Raw genomic sequence first — 20,091 nt, forward strand, 5'->3', positions numbered from 1 at the left:
CTCACACGGTAGATCCCTTTGTAGTGGCAAGCGATGCGTGCTTTCGTGTAGGCTGCGCTGGAAGGATCTAACAGTTTCCTTGGGTTGATAATACCTGCTTTACTTATACGTAATTTATCCAGGCAGGATTAGCAAGATCCAGTGTCGGGCCATGGCATGAAAGAATGCTATCATTTTCCACTTAAAGTTACTATCCTTTGGGTTGTATTTCTTTCCAGTACTTTTGATGGGAAGAGACAGTATTGCACTAAACACTCACTAATAATCATCTCAGATGCAGGAGAGACCTACTAATTTCTGTACTTACTCTTTTGTCTGTATCTGGTTCCTGTGCAGTGGGTTCCATCTGCTGTGGTGCTGCTCTAGTACAACACATCCTTCTTCTCTGCAGTATCTGTACTGAGCACTTACTTATAATCTGCCCAGTATCGATCTTAACTGCTGATGTGGGAATGACTTCATTAGCATCACTGCTATATGGTTGTTATGTTTTGGACTTCATAGTTACTATCAGTAAATACTGTCTAAACCAGCAGTCATTGTAAATGGTCAAAAAATTACTGCTTTCTAGCCATTCAATATGCCCGTCAGACTGTAGTCTGCATCTGGCATGCATTGCCTCGGATGGTGGTGTTAGCAAGACATGGAGGACCTTTCCGATGAAAGAAAGTGTAGAATATCTGGGTTAGAATTAGAAAATTTTAGCATTTGTTTGGTTTGGCCCAGAGTTATGTCTGGTGTGCCTTCGCTTCATAGAGCGTTCTTGTATGTTGCTGAGTGTACTCTGGTTCAGGTGGCCTCACAGACTGTCAATACCATCGTCGTTCATCTTAATGAGTCATGACGGTAGTTCAGAAACTGTAAGTGAAAGTCTGTCCTACAAAAAATCTGGAGCCCGTCAGAGAGGCGGAAACACTTCACAAATGGGGAACTGTGCTTTTAGGGCATAGTCCTGCTGAGCACGCGCACGGGAGCTGATGCTAGAGAAGTGCAGTTAACTTTGATTTCAAACTCTGAAGACAGCTGAAGTCTGCCAGATTTCTTGGCCCTGCAGTAGTGTTTTGATTCAGATCAAGAGTCAGCTACACTGCTGAAACAAATCTCCAGATCATTCACACTTGTGGAGCAGTTTTGGAGTGCGCAGACTGGACTTCTTTTCAGTGGAACAACCTGAAACAGGCGCTCTTGGGGAGCAGTGAAGCACGGCCCAGCATTACTGGGCATCCAGTCTTTGTGAACAGAGTAGAGCAAATCTGAAGTAAATCCTGGCTTCATAATGATGAATTTAGGTCCATGCTACCAAGTATTCCACGCTATGGATCCACATTTAGTGTGCTATAATACTAATTTAAACAAGGTGACTATGCAATTTTTTTTATGTTGATTTTTTTTTTTTTTTTTTTTCTTCTTCATGTTGCTACAGTTTACATTCCAGTAGTCCAAATAGTTGGTTCTGGGCAGAAATTGGCAGGTGCTTGATCCTTTAAGTAATAAGATCAAATGTTGCCTTTTTTTATTACATTCAGATGAGATTTTAAGAATAAGATCTTGGCTCCTCTTACGGCTATTTTCGTGTTTTAAAGGACTAGTATTGCTGACAAGCCCAACAATGCAAAAATGTTTTCCTCATCATGACATCTTGTAATTTCTCCTACTGCCTTTGTGGGATGTGAATAGTATAAAAAATGATCACATTTCTAAAATGAAAAATTACCATCTATAAATATATAATTTCCAGGGGTCTCCCTGAACTGACTGCAGCTTTTCTCTTGCTGATTGAAATGACAACAGAGTACTTGTATTGCCCCATGTTTTGTCGCTCAAATTTGATTGAAAAATGTTTTTAACGTGCTTTTTTGTATTCATGTTCATGGATCACAGAAGCAGCTAACTAAGGTGAAGCAAAGCTATTCTTCCGTCAGTCTTCAAGAATGTGGTTTTTTTTTTCTAGTTTGATAAGACATGTCTATATTTTAATCTCTACATGAGAGAAAATGTAATAATTCATATGAAAGAATGTCAGAATTTGAAGAAAGACGTAAAAGATTATTTGTGCTTTATTGTCATTTTCCCTGAATATTTAAGGTGACAACGGTTCCTCCTGCTGCATAATTGGTACAGAAAAAAAATAGAATTGGAAAGACATGCCCGGGCCACAACATCAATATTCCCACTGCCTATAGCTGGCGTTTATATAAAAAGGTGCACAGCAACCTTAATACAGTACAGGGTACAGAAATTTCTCCTCGAACAGACAATTCTCCAGCATTGGCAGCTAGGTTGGAACAAAGACAACAACCATCTTAACACATTTCCTAGCTGGAAAGAAAAAGAATATTCATTGGAGACCATAGAAATGGGTTAATGGTAAACATGAATAATGTAAGGATTACTGTGCCATAATTTCGGAATTTTAAAATGTTCTTGGGAATTTGGGAGTTCCTAGGACTGCTAAGCTGCAGAAGGGGATAGCATGTGTTGCTCTAGAAAATTGTAAGTGGACTTACAATAGCAAAAAAGATACAGGAGTTCTTGTTACAAACAAAGGGCACTGTAAGTTTTCTGTAGTTAAGAAAATAAATAGGTACGCCGTGTATGGTTTTATTCTGGTCTCAATTGTTAAAAGTCATCTGAAAAGACCTAATGCACTTTCAATTTTCCTTGCATAATTAAAGCTGAAGGAGAGCCAGCAATATGCCCCAGCAGCAAAGAGGGCTAATGGTGTCCTGGGCTGCATTAGGAGTGTTGCCAGCAGGTAGAGGGAGGTGATCCTTCCCCTCCGCTCAGCACTGGTGAGGCCACACCTGGAGGGCTGGGTCCAGTTCTGGGCTCCCCTGTACAAAAAAGGTACAGAGCTACAGGCGCAGGTCCAGCAAAGGGCCACTAAGGTGACGAAGGGACTGGAGCGTCTCTCCTGTGAGGTCTGGGAGAGACTGGGATTGTTCAGCCAGAAGAAGAGAAGTCTTGGGAGGGAGCTCATCAGTGTGTATAAATACCTGAAAGGCTAGGTTAAGTCATGATGGTGCTGGTGGCACATGGATGCTGTTGTGTTGCACACTGCCCGGTATCATATCTCATTCTTTTCCACCTTTCCATTCGTGTTCACTGGCTGCCTTGTATTTTATAATAGAGTTGTATGTTTTGAGGGAAGGAAATATTTTTATTCTGTTTTGGTAGCACAATAAGTATACAATAACTGAAAACACTATAAAAAGTAGTGATATTCGGGAGTACTGGTGGATCAGCTGGCAGTGTACGCTTGCAGCCCAGAAAGCCAACCATATCCTCGGCTGTATCAAGAGAAGTGTGGCCAGCAGGTCAAGGGAGGTGATTCTGCCCACTCTCTTGAGGCCCCACCTGGAGTACTGCCTCCAGCTCTGGGACCCCCAACATAGGAAGGACATGGATGTGTTGGAGTGGGTCCAGAGGAGGGCCACGAAGATGATCCGAGGGCTGGAGTACCTCTCCTACAAGGAAAGGCTGAGGGAGTTGGGGCTGTTCAGCCTGGAGAAGAGAAGGCTCCGGGGTGATCTTAGAGCAGCTGCCAGTACCTGAAGGGGCCTACAGGAAGGATGGAGAAGGACTTTTCACAAGGGTGTGTAGTGATAGAACAAGGTGGAATGGCTATAAACTAAAAGAGGGCAACTTTGGATTAGATATCAGGAAGAAATTCTTCACCATGAGGGTGGTGAGGCCCTGGCCCAGGTTGCCTGGAGAAGCTGTGGCTGCACCCTCCCTGGCAGTGTTCAAGGCCAGGTTGGATGGAGCTCTGAGCAGCCTGGTCTGGTGGAAGATGTCCCTGCTCATGGCAGGGGTCTTGGAACCAGATGATCTTTAAGGTCCCTTCCAACCCAAACCATTCTATCATTCTATGATATTTATTATGGGATATATGAAATACTTTCATAGGAGTCTTAGTTGTAAATATTTATGTATTAACTTCTAAATGCTCACTACATTTATTTAAAAATAGTATACAGAAATTATTTGTTAAATACTGATTTTTAGTGTATTTTTATATGGATCATTATTTATTTCATTTCTGTAGAATTTATTTTCCACCAGAAGTGGCACCCTGTGCATAGGTCCAGGTCAGGAAGTGCTCTTGCTGTCCTTTCCTGTGAGACTCTGAGAGAAGGCATGGAGTTTGGGATTGGGCTTATTGCAGGAAAGGGGCTAACTTGTCAGAGGGCTAAGAAGAAAACTCAGTAGGAAACTGGAATCATTACTCCTGCTCCTGGCACAAGTTGTTGGGTTGGTTTGTTTGCTTGTTTATTTATTAACAGTCCTCATGCTTTCTGAATGCAAATGTGTTACATGTCAGTATGTAGCTATATCCACTGTCCCAGCAGTTATTTAGGCTGAGCCAGCTCATACTAGTCAGAACAGGAACTGAGTATCAGTGTTTTGCCAGCACCGGTATAAATACAAACATTTTCCCCAGTTTCATTCATCAGCGTCCCCTTTGCCCAGCGACTGTGGATGCAGTTTGTAGCTTTGTTTCTTTGGGCGGGTGAAACTTTGCTTCCTGTGCAGGAATGGATGCAGCAGAGTTAATACGCTTTGCAAGATACAAATGTTCTGACGTACAGCTGTTCTTGTAGAAGTTGGTTTTCAAACTGGCTTTGAACATAGATGCCAATATATCCATGCCATTGGCTTGTTTCTTGGGTTCAGATGTTGCTGACAGCCAGCCATATTACTCATACAACTTTATTATTAGACTATGTTCAAAGTCATTTCAGCCTTTCTGCGTGCAGCAGGTGACATTTGTGAGCTGATTATATGAACATGGTCCTTCTGAAGGCAACTCCAAACCTAGCTAGCAGGACATTGATTCTGAGGAATTAGCAGTCTTTCGCTTGGGTAACTAATGGCAGCAAAGGACAGTCTCAGAAGGAATTTAAACCATGTACCATTAGCAGATACACACAAATCAGTGTATTGGAATTTTTTTTTTTTTTAAGAAGTCCCTTGACGCTAGAAATTGGCAAAACAAAACACTTCTGAGAAGCGATAAGGTGGGAGATCATTATGGAGAAGATCTAATCCTGGTGGTTAATTTAATTGTTTAAATATGTTTTTAGCACTTTTATTCTAGTAAGGTTTGAGGGATATATTGTTATTGAGGGGAGCTGGAATAGCACCTTACTAAATCACTTCAGCTGGAAGTTTAAATCACCCTTACTGGTGCTATGTGAGGATAAATCTAATGAGTGTTTTCTTTAGTGACAAAACTGGTTTAAGAGGTTTCTGCCACACCCTTCATCACCTCCCTAATTATGCCTACACAAATCTTTGAGGGCCATGCTCTAAGCTTTTATTAGTGAAATGAATTAGGTTTCAAACAAATCTCACTTCCCTCTCCCCCCCCCCCCCCCTTATTTTTTAAACCCTGCTAATTTCATCAGTTCGGTTTACAGCACCTCTTCCTCCTCCCTACTCCAATGCGCACAAAACCACTTCAATTAGCTCAGCTGAGGAGGTAGCAAAATGTAATGTCCAAGTGGATTTCCTCTGCTTAAAGATGCCTATCATAGTGGAATTTTACCTCTTCCTTTCTGCCATATAGGGTAGCATGTCTCAGCCTGGCTGGAACTCAAAATTCTCGAGTTTGTTTAACAAAACTGTGTTGGTGAACTTTTAATTTTTATCTCTTTTTATCGTGTAACTCTGTTTTGATGTCTTGTTTTAATGGTATTGCTATGTCTCAAACCTCCAACTAAGAATTCTGAAAAGTTTTCTAGCAGCACAATGCTACTGTTTTGCACATTTTCAGCTATGGACCATTTTTCATGTCTGTTTAGTCCCTCACATTTTTTCTTTTTCTATCTGTATTGCAGGCAAGAAAGGCTTGTGTACAACGGTGTGCTGAAAGGCTGCTTAACTACCTGCCTATCAGCCATCTTTGAAGCTGGTCCTTCCCAGTGTGCACCCTGTAGAAGCAGAAAAAGCAGAATAGCTTTACTGAAAGAATTTGATTCTGAGCAGATGCTTTGGCACATATAGATATGCTGCATAACATAGCATATCGTTTTCTAATTTCTTTTGTTCTATATGGTAGGTGACCTTGTGCCACAAATTTATGGCCCGGTGAATTGCTGTACTTTACGTGAATTTCCTAATCAGCTACTTCAATCATAATGTTGTTGTTTGAACTTTGTAGGGCAAGTTTCTGATCATATGCTCTTCCTTGCAGTAGAAAAAGTACTTGAAACTTACTTGTGATCTCTCTTGCCACACAGATCTACCATCACCTGACATTTCCTTTTTATCTTTTAAGATAATAGATCAGCTATGGAGAAGGATGTATGTTAAACACAGAGGAAAATGTCAAAGGTTTATAAACATAACAGTGTAGGAATTATGTAAATATTTTCATTGACCTTCATCATCATCATATTCCAGAAAGTCATGTTACGCTTGGGATGGATGAAAAATTTTTGTGTAATTTTAATAGATAACATATGATTCACTTTATCTGTTGGGGCACTGTGAGATTATGAGCGGACTTAAAGGGCTGACTTCTCTTCAGGGCCGCTGACTCAAACCAGCAAAGGGATGAGCACACTTGTGTGGTACCACAGCATTGGGGTTGCACGTTACGGCTCTGGCATCTGGATGAGTGTGCTGAGGAGGACATTGGACGTGCTGAAGATAACCGGCTCCCCGCCCTGAGAAGCTTGGTGGTGCCACACAGGCCTGGTGGTGTTGCAACAGGTCACCTGGGGCTGGGGGAGCAGTGGCTTGGCAAAACCTGTGGTAGGAAAGAGGGAGAAGAGCACCTGGTAGAAGAAAACAGACACAAAACCGTTGGCTGTTTAATTTATGAAGGGGGAGGAGTGAGCTTTTAATGGTGTGGACGGTGGCCCCTATTCATGGAACCAGCCTAGGAGAGCAGTCATGGACAGCTGATGCCCTGGGGCTGTAACAGAGGGGCAAGCGAAAGAGCCAGTGCTGCAGCCTGCATACACACATTCCAGGCTTCATCACCATAGGCTGGGAGAGGCTGGCTGGGGGAAATTTTTGAGGGCTGTGGCACCTCTGTTTTGCCTGTTGCTTGCCTCACTCTGTGTCGAATCTATTTACAACATTCAAACATTCACCCTTCAGGCCAGCCTCTGTCTGGAAGCCCAGGCGGGGTTTTTACAACGCAGAATGGCAGGAGCTCTGCACTCTGGCACTGAATCCTTAATTCAGGGTCCTGAAAGACCTAAGAAGGCCGCTGTTTCTTAACAGGGAGAAGACAAATTAATGAGCTTCAGGAGGGACGGAGTTATGAAGAGGCAAAGCAGTGACAGTACAGCGCTGCCTAGATTGGTCAAAGCAGTATCTGAGAAGGGTGGAAGGAGAAAACACTCAGGGCCAACACTGCCAAGCTAGCACAGGGTGGAAGAGTAGTGTGAAATGCTCGTTGCTGGGTTTGAAATAGGCTCTTATGAGTTGGATGTTGTTGTAAGCTACCTAGAGACTCTGGAAAACAAAGTGTGATGGTATCTAAAAACTGAGGGAGCAAAAATATCTTACCTGGAATACAGTGGTCACAGAATCACAGAATGTTAGTGGTCAATTCTGCATATTTCTCTACAAAGTCATCTAACAGGTAAGAGAGAAGAGAAAATAACTAAAAGACAAACTTACACAAGAGGGATACAAACCACCGAAAAGTATAGAAAAGTCATGACCAAGCCTTTTTGGAAAGATACAAGAGCAAAAGACTTAACTTGATAGACAGCAAATGGAAGAGTAAATATTTTATTGAATGCATAGTAAATATTTTATTGAATGCATAATTGACCTGTATAACTCGCAGCATCAAGATCAATGTAAAAAGATTTAAGCATTTTAAATGATTTTTGAAAATAAGCACTTTTGTAGACTATGATGACATTCAAAGTTACATCAGAACAGGTAAAGACATTTTGTGTATTTATGTAAACTTATAACAATAGAAGTCCTCCAAGTCATGAGGGTAGATGACTTTTAAGGAAAAAATCCCCATATGTGAACAGAACTGAAAGTCAGCTGTCTACATCTTGTGGGGTTTTGATCTTTGTGTGATCAATCAAATATGGTCTGTCTCAAGACACTGAGCTAGATGGAACATTGATCTTATTTAATTTGGCAAATCCTGCTGGTCTTGCATGCGTATTTTTCTCTGAGCTGTTTTGAAGGAATGGTAACTCTATCTATGAAAAGGCAATAGAAGGGATTATATGTGAGTAATATCCTTTTGTCACTGGTGTCACTTTACTTCTGAGTTTGGGCAGGTTATCTGAGGGTTTGGGTTTTCAAAGGTCAGTGCTTTTGAACGGGTGATTGTTACCTGGTATTTGAATTACACAAGTGAAAATACAGCATTCGGTAAATCTAGTCTGTCTTCATAATCACTAATATAGTTATCAGATATGCTATATGGGCAATTTAATTCTAGTCACCCACAGCAAATGTCTTTGATAGATTAAAGAAATATCTTCATTTTAATAAAGGGGAATATGTGTAGTCCCCTTTTTTATGAGCATCCTTTTGTCATAACAAAAGAATGTCTCAGGATTGCAACTGTAATGCTTCTGAACATGGTAGTTTCCACTGAAAAAGGCTAATTGGCATACATTTTATTATCTGTTATTTATGCAGAACTAGCATGTGCTGTGCGCTTTATGGAGGGGTTATAGAAAGCCATTTCCCTGAAGAGGTTACAGTACAAAGAAGCTACAAACAGGTGCAGGCGCAGAGGTGGGAGGGAACGGAGTGCAAGTGTCTGGAAGCAGACATGGAGTATCTCCTGCCTCAGATCTGTAATTTCCTCTCTTTTAGTGTATGGCTGTGTTGGGTTTTTTTTAATGACTTTTGTACAGGGATGACTAAGATTATAGACATTGTTAGGAAACGTCACATAAGCAATTTCATACTGTGAAAAAATATGGATCTTTTTCCTCACCACTTGCCATAGCCTCCTAAATTGTGACTTTTAACTCAAGTTTTTCAATATGATTATTCCCAAGCAGTGACTCTGTGTCGTGAGTGGCAAGCAAACATTGATCACTCATCCATTGCTTTTGAAAGATATCAACCTCTTACTGCTGCTGGTTGGGTGGAGCGTATTTTCTGTCCCCAGGCTGAGCCAACGCACTTTAGTATTATAGTTCCTGTAGTTGTTAGCAGCTGAGGGGCAGATACATAATCCCCTGAGCTATCCCTTAAGTGATGTGACAACCTCATCAGGATGGCAGAGCAGACCTTAGAAGGCAGCATCTGCTTCAGGTACCTCAACTAATTCTGTGAATTGGGAAGATTTCTGTAAGGGTTAACCAGGCAGACTCATCTGAGCACCCTTGCTGCAAACTTTCCTGTAGTAAAGTCTTTCTCATTCTACACTTTCCTCCAAGTCTGGGTGCATACTGTGTAGTACTTGGAACGATAATGTCTGTCCTTCAGAAGGAAAGATGAGAGAAATATTGGAGAGGTAACAGAACCCCTCCTCGCCAAGAAATGAGCTGATTGCTGCCTGGGTCAGTGCAGAGGCTGGAATTAAATCATCATCAACCTGCTCTATGCATAATGAACTGCCAAATGTGTCAGAGTTTGGGTTTTTTTTGTATGCGTGATACAGATGTTAGGGTTCAAATTAGTGAAGGCTTAGATTAATTTTACTGCGTTAAATTTAGGAACATTGCAAGGGATTTTCTAGGTCTGTAAGCTCAATTTCTGCTTGTCATGTGTAACCTCATGATATTGCACCATCCATAAAGTTACCCAGCTTCATCAGGCTCCATTTTAAATATAGCTAGGTTCTTTCCCCAGTACTGAAAGCGGATGGCTGCTCCAGAACTCCTCTCTGAAGCTTAGAAACCTTTTTCTAATTTCTAAACTAAATTTATTCATGCTACATCAAAGGTATTTGTGTGACAATATTATTCTTTGTCTAAAGCATTTCTTTTCCCTTGATAGTACTTGTATGCTGATGCATTAACAGGGAGATACTGTATCACTTTTCAGCCTCCATTCAGCCACGCTGAGGAAGCCAACCACTTTTCTCTCCCTCTCATAAAATAGTCTCTATTCCCCTGATGGTTTCAGTAACCTTTCTCTGCTCTTCTTCCAGTGTGAATTTATTCTAATTTTATTCTTTAAGCGTGGATATACAGAATGAGGTAGATTAGTCCAGGTGAGGTCTGATCTGCTTTCAGGAAAACTAAGCAGCTGGTGTTGGTCCTCATGTGGATGTGAGATCGGAAAGATAGAAGACAGAGTAGGAGAAAATGGTTAGTTCTTGAAGTAGGGGAATGTCACAAGGGGTTTTCCTTGGAGGCCTGTGTTGGGGCTTGTGTTTGACATATTCATAAATGAATGGAAGAGGGAAGTAACAAAGTTTAATAAATATACAAAATTGCTTAAGGCAGTAAGGATGATGGAAGAGCTGCAGGGCAGCTGGGCTATAAAATGGCACTTGAAAATGAGTGCGGATAAAATGTTAAGCGATCTACTCAGCAAAACCAGTCATAGTTTCATGTGTGAAGTGATGGGTCCTGCACTGGTGGAACCCCAGATACATCCGAGGGACAAGATCCTGGGTTCCGATAGACAGGGCCAAGAAAGCGTCAACTCGGTGGTAGTCAGAAATGCCAGTCAAATGTCCAGCGTTATGAGGGACAGAGTAGAACACAAGGTGAGAAACTTTCTCTGCAGCTTTATAAATCTGATTCAGCTGCGTCTGGTGTGCTCTGTGCAGTTCTGGCTCGCTTAGCTCAAAATGGATAAAGCAAACAGAAGATGAACAAGGAAAAAAAGCCATTAATTAATACGGTTTTCTGGGGTTCAAAAGACTGAGCTTGGGTAAATTATTCATAATGTCATTAAAATTCAAATACAATTGAAGTTTCCTGTCGGGTTAGCTGACACAAAGAAGCTACACCTCATGCATTTCTTCTCTAAGACTTTGTATGTGGTAATGATGAGACGTTTTGCCTGTCTGGAAGTGTCTCTATGCATCTTAAAAAAAGAACATTTGCTACTCAGGTGGAAAGCTTAAAAGAGCAAGGCTTCTGCTATTAAATTCATTAATGTAGAGGGGAAATCTCATGTTCGTGTAAAAACTGGAGGGGCTTGCAGAGCAGCTGGTTCCACAGGGTAGCAGGTAGCGGGTTCCCAGGAGCCCTTGGGGAATGTCTGCCCAAACCAGTGCTGCACTGGGCAGACTGGGAGAGTGCAGAGTGAGCCCAGTTCAGAGACCAGAAGCAGCATAACCCTGTATGCACTGGGCTCTGCCTGGACTTCTCGAGATAGCTAGTTGTCATAGCTCTGGAAAATACAGCACGAATGTAAGCTGAACGAGCTGACAGATTTGGGGCTGCAAAATTACTGGGGCCTGTCTACGCGTGCTTGGTTTGCTACCTGTCTAAAGACTGCCCAAACTAGATTGCAACTGATTTCCTTGTTGCAATGAGAGCAAAATAATCTTTTATTTTTTTTTTTTTCTGGTTGGCAGGCAGAAGAAAGCATTCCTGGTTTGTGCTGGATTTACTGTTCTTTTCTGTGCCTGTGTTTTACATTTTGAGCCAGGCTGTCTGGCAGGGTGTGCTTTTGGGTGCAAGTGAAATTGAGATTGCTGGCCATGATCAGCCTGTACAACAGTGAATACATGCCTGCACTCTAAACAGATCACTATTGTTACTTCTAGTACGTAAATGACTAGGCAAAAATCCAGCCATGGCGGTTAGATTTTTGCTGTGAAAATATTTGTTCTGCTTATAGATGTATTTTGATGGACTATCATCTAAAAGCCTTGAGGAAGCATGGAAGTATGTAGCATGGAGTGCTGATTATAGTACTTCTATGTAATTTGAATTATTTTCGCAAAAGGTCTTGGAGTGTTTTACTACAAAGTAGATCTAGGAACTTTTTTCTGAAGTATGGATTATTCCACTTGATAAGGTGGGTAATAGAAGTGACATCACTGTGTAAAACTAAAGAAGAAGGTCAGCAGGAAAACCCCAAATAAAACGCAGGTTTCCTGGCATAGGTTCCCGCTCATGACTAGGCATTACTTTCTTCTCCAAAATAAGTGTTTATACAATTCCATTCACAATTCTGATTTTTTTTTTTTTTTTTACTTGCTTATTGCTTGTACTTAGGCTTTATTTTCCTGCTTAAAACAAACCTTTGAACAGCATTTGTCAAGAATAGCAGAATTCGGAATTAGCGATAGCGAAGCAGTTCTTTGTCTCCTGCAGTATAGCCAATGTCAAATGGGTACATGAGCTCCCAGCTTTAGCTCAGCCTGTGCTTCCTCTGCTTTGTTGCAGGTTATGGACACACAGTGCCTTTATCTGATGGAGGAAAGGCCTTCTGCATCATCTACTCGGTCATCGGGATCCCGTTTACACTGCTTTTCCTGACAGCAGTGGTACAGCGCATCATTGTGTATGTCACCAGGCGACCTGTACTGTATTTCCACATTCGCTGGGGCTTTTCCAAGCAGGTTGTTGCAATCATCCACGCTATAGTCCTTGGGTTCATCACTATCTCGTGCTTCTTCTTAATCCCAGCAGCAATATTTTCTGTTCTGGAAGATGACTGGAATTTTTTGGAATCTTTTTACTTTTGTTTCATTTCCCTGAGCACCATTGGCCTTGGAGACTATGTGCCAGGAGAAGGCTACAATCAAAAATTCCGAGAGATGTATAAAATCGGAATTACATGTAAGTGTTTTCTTTTGTAAAAAAAATCAAAAATCGGACTTTTCCTCTCCATTCTGTGGATGGTGATTGGTTTGTGAGCTGTCAGCTAGCAAACTGGGCAGTGTAGGTAGCTGTGCCAAGAGGAAACCTTTAAATAAGGTCCATTTTCTTAGTTAAGAAAGAAAAAGCTGAAACCAGAATTCTGTTGTTCTAGACCATAGCTACTTATTCTGTTATTAATAGTAGCAAAAATGCTCTCTTTACTGTTATGCAAATGGTTACGAGCATCTGGCGCTACAATTTTAGTGCATCACAGAGCAAGGACAATGGTCCTTGTAACCTCAGGACATCTCATAAGGTGAGACGACAGGTGGACAGAGATGAATCAAGGAGCAATGGGAAATGAGGCAGAACAGCAAAGTTTCTGACTCCAGGTGTAACAGAAGGTAGCTGAAGCTGGCACTGGGACACACCACCTGTCAAAGAGAGACAAGTAGGCTGAGATGATAGCAAAGCAAGACCACAAATATTAAATTTGAATTGTTTAATTATTTTGACACAGAAGAGAGACACGGTGATCAGTGATTTGATCAAAGTGGAACTAAGGATGATCAGTGATTTGATCAAAGTGGAACTAAGGAAATTATCTTCGTGTTGGCATTCTGCGTGAATGTGTGCTGAGGGTAGTATTCTCCAGTGACAGTGTTTTGAAGCATCCCAGTTTGTGATGCAGCTTCTGTCTGTGCAGTCCTGCATCATCAGACACGTGGGTTAAAAGATCTGAACGGCCAAACGAAACCTTTCCTGTCAGGTCCATTTCTTAGGCTGCTGTGCATTTGTCTGTGCTCCTGCACGCGATCTAGCAATCTCAGTGTTGGCAAAGTGTCCGTTAACTTGGGTTTGTGTTTCGTCTAAAGAAAGATTGGGCCCTGAATTTTCATTTCGTGAAGCAGGGCCTTGAACTAGCCAACAGAACACTTTATTTTATTCTCCTGCCAGGCCTGTTGTCATTGCAGATTTCCCCCCTCTACCCATCGTGTTGTCTTACCAGCAGTAGCTTTTAATTGTTAGCCTGCTGATCTGCAGAGCTGATTGGGGGATGCTAAATGATGGAGAGTGGAGAAAGTCGCACGTAGTAAGGGCCAAAATGCTAGTTCTTCTGAAAACTCAAAAGCAAAAGAAAACACTATGGCTTACATTGTCCTTTCTGAAACTTGAGAACACTTAGGAAATAAATTGCAGGAAATCCTAAAAGGAAAAGTGGCTTTTAGGCAAAGTTATGGCCTTAGAATATGTAATTTCAACAGGTTTTAAGGTCATAACTTCTAAATTATTCTTTTTTCTTTCATGTGAACAATTTAAGGAACCAAATAGGATATATAAAATGTTTTCTGTTGCTGAACCTAAATTTTCTTCAAGACAAGAAGTGGAGTTCTAGATCAGAAAATTCTTAGCAAGTGCTACAGGCTTTTCAAAAAATTTTGGGAGAACACAAGTGCTGTTCTAAATCAAGTGGTGATCAGCTGGAGCGAGTTTCAGAGGTGATTACAAAATTCTCAGTGCAGATTTATAGATGCCTTTTAATTGGCATAGCTTTGTCATTTCCTTCTTATGTTAATGCGTAGCTGCCATTTGATCTCATGAGAGAAAGCTTAAAAACAATTCATAAATGTTAGCTGTAGCGCTGATTTAGATCAGTACCTGGTATTGCAATATCGATTTAGTGGCGCTCCTGGAAGGAGGCGGGGAGTGTTACTGCCAGTGATTAATCTGTAACTACAGGTGAAATATTTATGCCTTTAGGTAACAGAACAGTGACCATATGTAGAGTATAATAATTAATCTGTGTTGATCTTTCAGTACATTTAATGTTCAGCCTTTGGATGAACATGTTGTGCTAATAAATACACATTTCTGTTTGATTTACTCAATGAAATGACAAAATCTTCAAGTAGTCATGCTTCTCATGAAATTGTAATGATCAGTAGCAGCCATCTAAGGAAACGCTGAGATTAAAAAATACTCATTTTAACACCTTCCCTGAAATTCAAAGTGTGTATGTTTGAAGAGGGGAAAAAAAAAAAAAAGCACAGTGAGCTATCAACCATACAAAGCTCTGTTTCCAAAAGTCCCAGTCTGAGAGCTGACTGTCACCTTTAAAAATCAGTGAGCACACTACCATAGTCATCAGTAGAAATCATTTAAGTAACGCTTCAAGTTTGTATAGTTTATGTATGTTACTAAACATTGCAAATAATCTTCAAGGTGTCATCATATATAGCAATTTTGTCAGGTTTTTAAAATACCAACAGTAATTTTATAGTAATTTTTCATTTTTATTTTACTGGTTTTGTACATTTTTCTAATTGTTTTTCCACTCATTTCAGGGTGTTAGATATCTTCTTGTAATTTCAAAGGAAAATAATTCAAAAGTTTTCATGAAATAGAAGTGATGTGTCCTGCTAAATTGGTACAAACAACAAACAACCATAATTAGCTGCCATGTTTTTACTTCTATTTGAAACACATAGGAATATTAAGGGAAAAAATCTTTTGCAGAGAACTTAATGATTAAGATTGTAAGTGGGGGAGCATGCATGTGGTAAATTTTAGTATTCTGTTTCATGTAATACCTTTAGATATTTTCCTCTTGAACAGTTGTAACAGAATTAAAGCCACTAGCATTACTTTTTTGATTAATGTGAGGTCTTGTTGATTGTAGAATTAAAAAAAAGAAAAAAAGGATTTGACAGTCCAAAGTGGGTTACAGAGCTCTGAAACTGGGTCATAAACAAAATCAACGTACTGTTCAGAGATGACAGGGGTGGGAAGAGTCACAGGGTTAAAACTGTTCCAGCTCCGTTTAATTTGCTAATAATTAAAACATTTTTTTGTTTGTTTCTGCGTTTGTACCCAGGTTATCTGTTGCTGGGCCTTATCGCGATGTTGGTGGTTCTGGAGACTTTCTGTGAACTCCATGAGCTCAAAAAGTTCAGGAAGTTGTTTTATGTGAAGAAGGACAAGGAAGAGGACCAACAGCATATAATGGAACATGACCAGCTCTCCTTCTCTTCCATCTCAGACCACGCAGCCTCCATGAAGGACGATCAGAAGACAAACGAGCCTTTTGTGACTTCCCAGTCCCCAACTTCCAATGACAGCTCTCTAAACAATTAATACGGGAGTATCCATACCATTGTTTTGGTGCATTTATGCTACTTACCATAAGAAATAGAATGCCTCATAATTTTTTCTGAAAACAAAAAAAGCTGGAAGACTGTGCTACTTTAACAAGGATTCATCACTTCTGACATAAAGACTGCTGGGGAAAAATGTGGGAGCCGCCTTGGGAATAGGGAGAAAATGTAGGATGTGTCTGGGAACATAAGGCCATTTTGCTTGAGGGATAAAGAGTTAGGTGTACCACTTTCAGAGATGCCAGAGAGAAAGGCTTGCACAAACAACTTCATCCAGCATCTTCAGGAGAGTAGGCCTTCACTGACATCCAACTCATTTAGCTGCATGCCCCATCTTGCAGCTGGGTGACGCAGCAAATTTTGGGATGTGCACTTTAGATTGTTAGAAGTGTCGTCACAGATTTAATCCAAACGCACCAAATATCTTAATCTGGAAAACATTTTGAAAGCAATATCTATAGATCTGCTGGAGGGGGAAGTACCTAGATCATCCCTCTATTACTCAGCAGCTTGCAGGTGCAAATAATAACTCTAGAAATAAAAAAACAAGGCTCCCATCCCTCCTTTGCCCATGCCATTTACATTAACATTTCCTACTTCCTTGAAAGGCTCCCTGAATCATAAGAAAACTGTTGTCCTGAAGAGAGCGTGCCTTGAGTCTTCCATACTGTTTGTCTTTGTATGAAATACTTTTGTAAACTCTGGGAGGTAGCAAGACCAATTTAAAGTGCTGGGTGAGACAGGGTTGTAGGGAAGGGTGACAGCTGCATTTCAGTCCACTGTCCTCTGAAATGGGTAGGGATGGGGTTTTTAGCTATGTGGAATGGAAGGACAGAGAAAACTGAAATTCAGCATGTGCCACGATTGGCATAGTCATGTGCTTATGGCATTCTCCTAGTAGGTAGTTGAAATCTGTTCAGCAGCAGCAGGGCTCGGTGCTGTTTCTTCCAGAGTCCAACCCAGTGCGTGCTCTCTGCTGAGCTGATAGGTAAGTGGAGGCAGAGAAGTAGTGTCACCATTGAATGTAGCCCCTTTTTTCTTCTTTTGCTTTTCTGACTAGTACTCAGAGCACTTTGGAGGAGAAGGGAATGTTTCAGGGCAAAACAATTTTTCAGTTTTTCATATGGCAAGAAAAAAGGAAAAACGTCACATTTGGTTCAGATGGAACTGAATTTTTTTCCCCTTGGGAAAAGTCACTAGAAAGTAGAGATCTCGCTCAACTTCTGAAGCTGGAACGTCTTTGGCTGTAAGAGAAGAGGTGTTTTAGTCCAGCTACCAGACACTGTGCTGAATGCAGGGACCTCCGAGTGAATTTCAGTGAGCAGGAGATGAGACTTAAGTTGGTTGTAGTACTCTCTCTTCTGGCCTTAAGAAACTACAATATGGAAATCTTGATAATGCTTCGCAATGAACAAAAGATCTGGAGCACAAATAGCCATATTAGGACAGCCTCCCACATAGGAGTAGTGTAGAGGAGAGCCTTTTCCCTGCAGTGCGAGCATGCCAGATTGCCTGTAATTTGGCTTCTAGTGTTTAGAGATGAATAATATTTTACTGTAAGAGAAAAAATGCAGTGTGTCTAGATTTAGTGCACATGGGAATAAATACTTGAAAGCAAACCCAAAATATACTGTGCTTGAGCTTAATTATAGCCAGCATCAACCAGATTTTGTATCTTTACTGGAAAAACTTAGTTTATGGTTAAATCAGCTGAAAGTGTTCAACTAAAATTTATATTTATAGAAAACCAGAGCTAAAGGTTTTGGTTGTTTTGGGTTTTATAGATTAGGTGAGAGCATACTGTGTTTGCATGTTCCCAGGAAAGTGGCTATTTTTATACTGCTTAAGTTAACACAGTTCTATTTATAATGAATGTTAACCAATATATATGTACATATATACATAAATTTATTTATATACTGTACATATATCATAAATCACCAGAGTTTAACAGACTTAGTGATGGCATTTTAGATAATTTTTTTTTTCCCTAGGCTTCTCTTTTTACAGTGAATAATTGAAAACTATGGCATTAAAATGACACTGACATAAAATTAAGAGTACTGTACCATAAGAAACATTTATACTGTTTTTTTCAGTGGGATTTTATTGATTGTTTTCAGTACCTTAAAATTCAAGATTTGTTTTAGTTTCGATGTAACATGAAGCTCTAAAGGATATGCACAGATGCTAAATGATACACAAAGTTAATTATGCAGCGTGTACACAGTTGCAAAATGCAGACACATGAAATGAAAGCACAGAATTCAAAGCAGAAGCAATGAACTAAGCAGTATACTGTGATGTAGGTGAGTATTTGCTATTTTAAACTTAAATAAAAACTCTGGCTTTTGCCTGCCTGCACTATGAAGTGGGGATTCTTTTCTTTAGTGGGGTGTGTGTGTGCACACACTGCAAAAATCCTGCTGGCGTTTGTCAAGATTGTGCATCCTTTCGTTAGCCTTCCTCAACTGAAGGAGGGACCGTTAATGCCAGAGTGTGTTACCTAACCTTGATATTAATTGTAGCTTAGTATTGTGTTGATTATTCCTATAGAAAGAAAGCATTCCGAAGTGTGTTTGGTTTTGTTTCAGATGCTGACTGATTATAGCAAATAAAAAATAGTGGCATAACATGTATCTTGTGTTTATAATCTTGCTACTACGGTACGTGAGGAAATCTGAAAAGCCATCATTGCGGGTTATCAGTACCACTGATGAAAATAATGGCCTTCACTTCCTACAGCTTTTATGTCTTCATGTGGAGCTAACACGCAAGATCCAAATAGTTAAAACTGGAATCCAGATTAGGAGAAAGATTATCGTGCAAGAACCTTAGTATAAAGTGCATATCTTTCCCAGAGGCAAACTGTGAAGTGGGTGCATGTAAACCAAAGTGAAGAGCATGGGTCGTAAAACAACGGTGATGAAGCAAAAGCTGCCGGAGGGAGTTAGAAGTGCGAGCAAATAACTCGTACACAGAAGAGGATAACCTGGGTCCTATCCTCACTGTCCTGTCTTCAACTGATCCGGGCATATATCCCATTAATATCTTTATTCCCGTGCTACAGTTGACATTTGCCATCTTCTCGTTGTCTTTCAGTCAGCAAATTTTCGTATTATTATTATTTTAATTAATGTTATTGTTGTTATTTCAAGGGAAAGAATTGGCAGGCCATTCAGTTATGTTGGGAGAAAGAAAATGGAAAACCCCACTTGAGTTTTGATTGACGGCAACGTTTGTCCCTTTGTGAGCATGTCCTCTTCCCTAAGGGTTTCTTCCCAAGATTCGCCAGTGGTGCCTGGTGCAGGTGATCGCAAGACTTGCCGGCGGTTGAAATGAGCAACTTTCCATTTCATTTCAGTAAATTTTGTTTGATCCCACACAGGATCAAATAAAGATCACTTACTACTTTGCCCCAAAGCAGTTTGAAGTTAAGTGCTTTGCAGTAACAGGGCAGCACTAGCACCTTGGCTGCATGGAATGGTCTCTTGGAAGAGGGAAGGAAGGCAGGGGAAGGCAGCCTTTGACGTGCCATTACTCGGACATTGCCGTCCTCTGGGTGGGTAGGGACATACACAGAACCTGTTTGCTGATGCTAAATCTTGCAACTCCGCCTTGCCGTTTGCTTTGTAAGTAGTAATCAGAAATGTACTGAGATGAATGGTAAGCTGCTAAAGACATTACTGCCCTAATACTTTTCCATTATTATTCATTCTTCTAGATTCTGCTTTCTACTGAAGCAAAAGAAAGTGACTCTAACTGGAAGTGGTGTTACTCCAGGTGTGCACCAGTACAAAAGAACAGGGTGGAGAGTTGTCTTCTCTGTGGAGAGTTCCACTAGTAACTGTCATTATCATAACATGTATCAACAAGCTCCTAGATAGCCAAAGAAGTTTATCTTCATGTTGCCTGTTTCAAACAGAAACAGTCATTTTTGAAATCACTGTGAGTAGCTCTGCAAATTCACATGCTCGCTAAAGCATCTGAAGTACTTGATGTGTGTCGGTTTTAGTGCCTACAGTGTTAGTCTCATCTCACCTCCTAAGTTATCGTTCTGCTATGTTCACAAGTCCGTGGGGCCTGATGGGATTCATCCCAGAATTCTGAAGGAGCTAGTGGATGTTACAGCAGGACCCCTCTCGATCATCTACCAAAGGCCTTGGGAGGCTGGGTAGGTCCCTGCAGACTGGAAGGTAGCCAGTGTTATTCCA

General features: G+C 40.7%; 1 protein-coding gene across 1 annotated transcript in view; it reads left to right on the forward strand.

Annotated features, from left to right (window-relative positions):
• KCNK1 (potassium two pore domain channel subfamily K member 1) overlaps positions 1 to 18,516 on the forward strand; it is a 36,146-nt gene extending 17,630 nt beyond the window's left edge. The window contains exons 2-3 of the mRNA XM_075412261.1: positions 12,306 to 12,701; positions 15,598 to 18,516. Of these exons, the coding sequence (XP_075268376.1) occupies positions 12,306 to 12,701; positions 15,598 to 15,857 (656 nt within the window). The 3' untranslated portion in view covers positions 15,858 to 18,516. The remainder of the gene's footprint in view (positions 1 to 12,305; positions 12,702 to 15,597) is intronic.
• The last annotated feature ends 1,575 nt before the right edge of the window (positions 18,517 to 20,091 follow it).

The sequence above is a fragment of the Opisthocomus hoazin genome, chromosome 2, assembly GCF_030867145.1.
Source record: "Opisthocomus hoazin isolate bOpiHoa1 chromosome 2, bOpiHoa1.hap1, whole genome shotgun sequence".
Lineage (NCBI taxonomy): Eukaryota > Metazoa > Chordata > Aves > Opisthocomiformes > Opisthocomidae > Opisthocomus > Opisthocomus hoazin.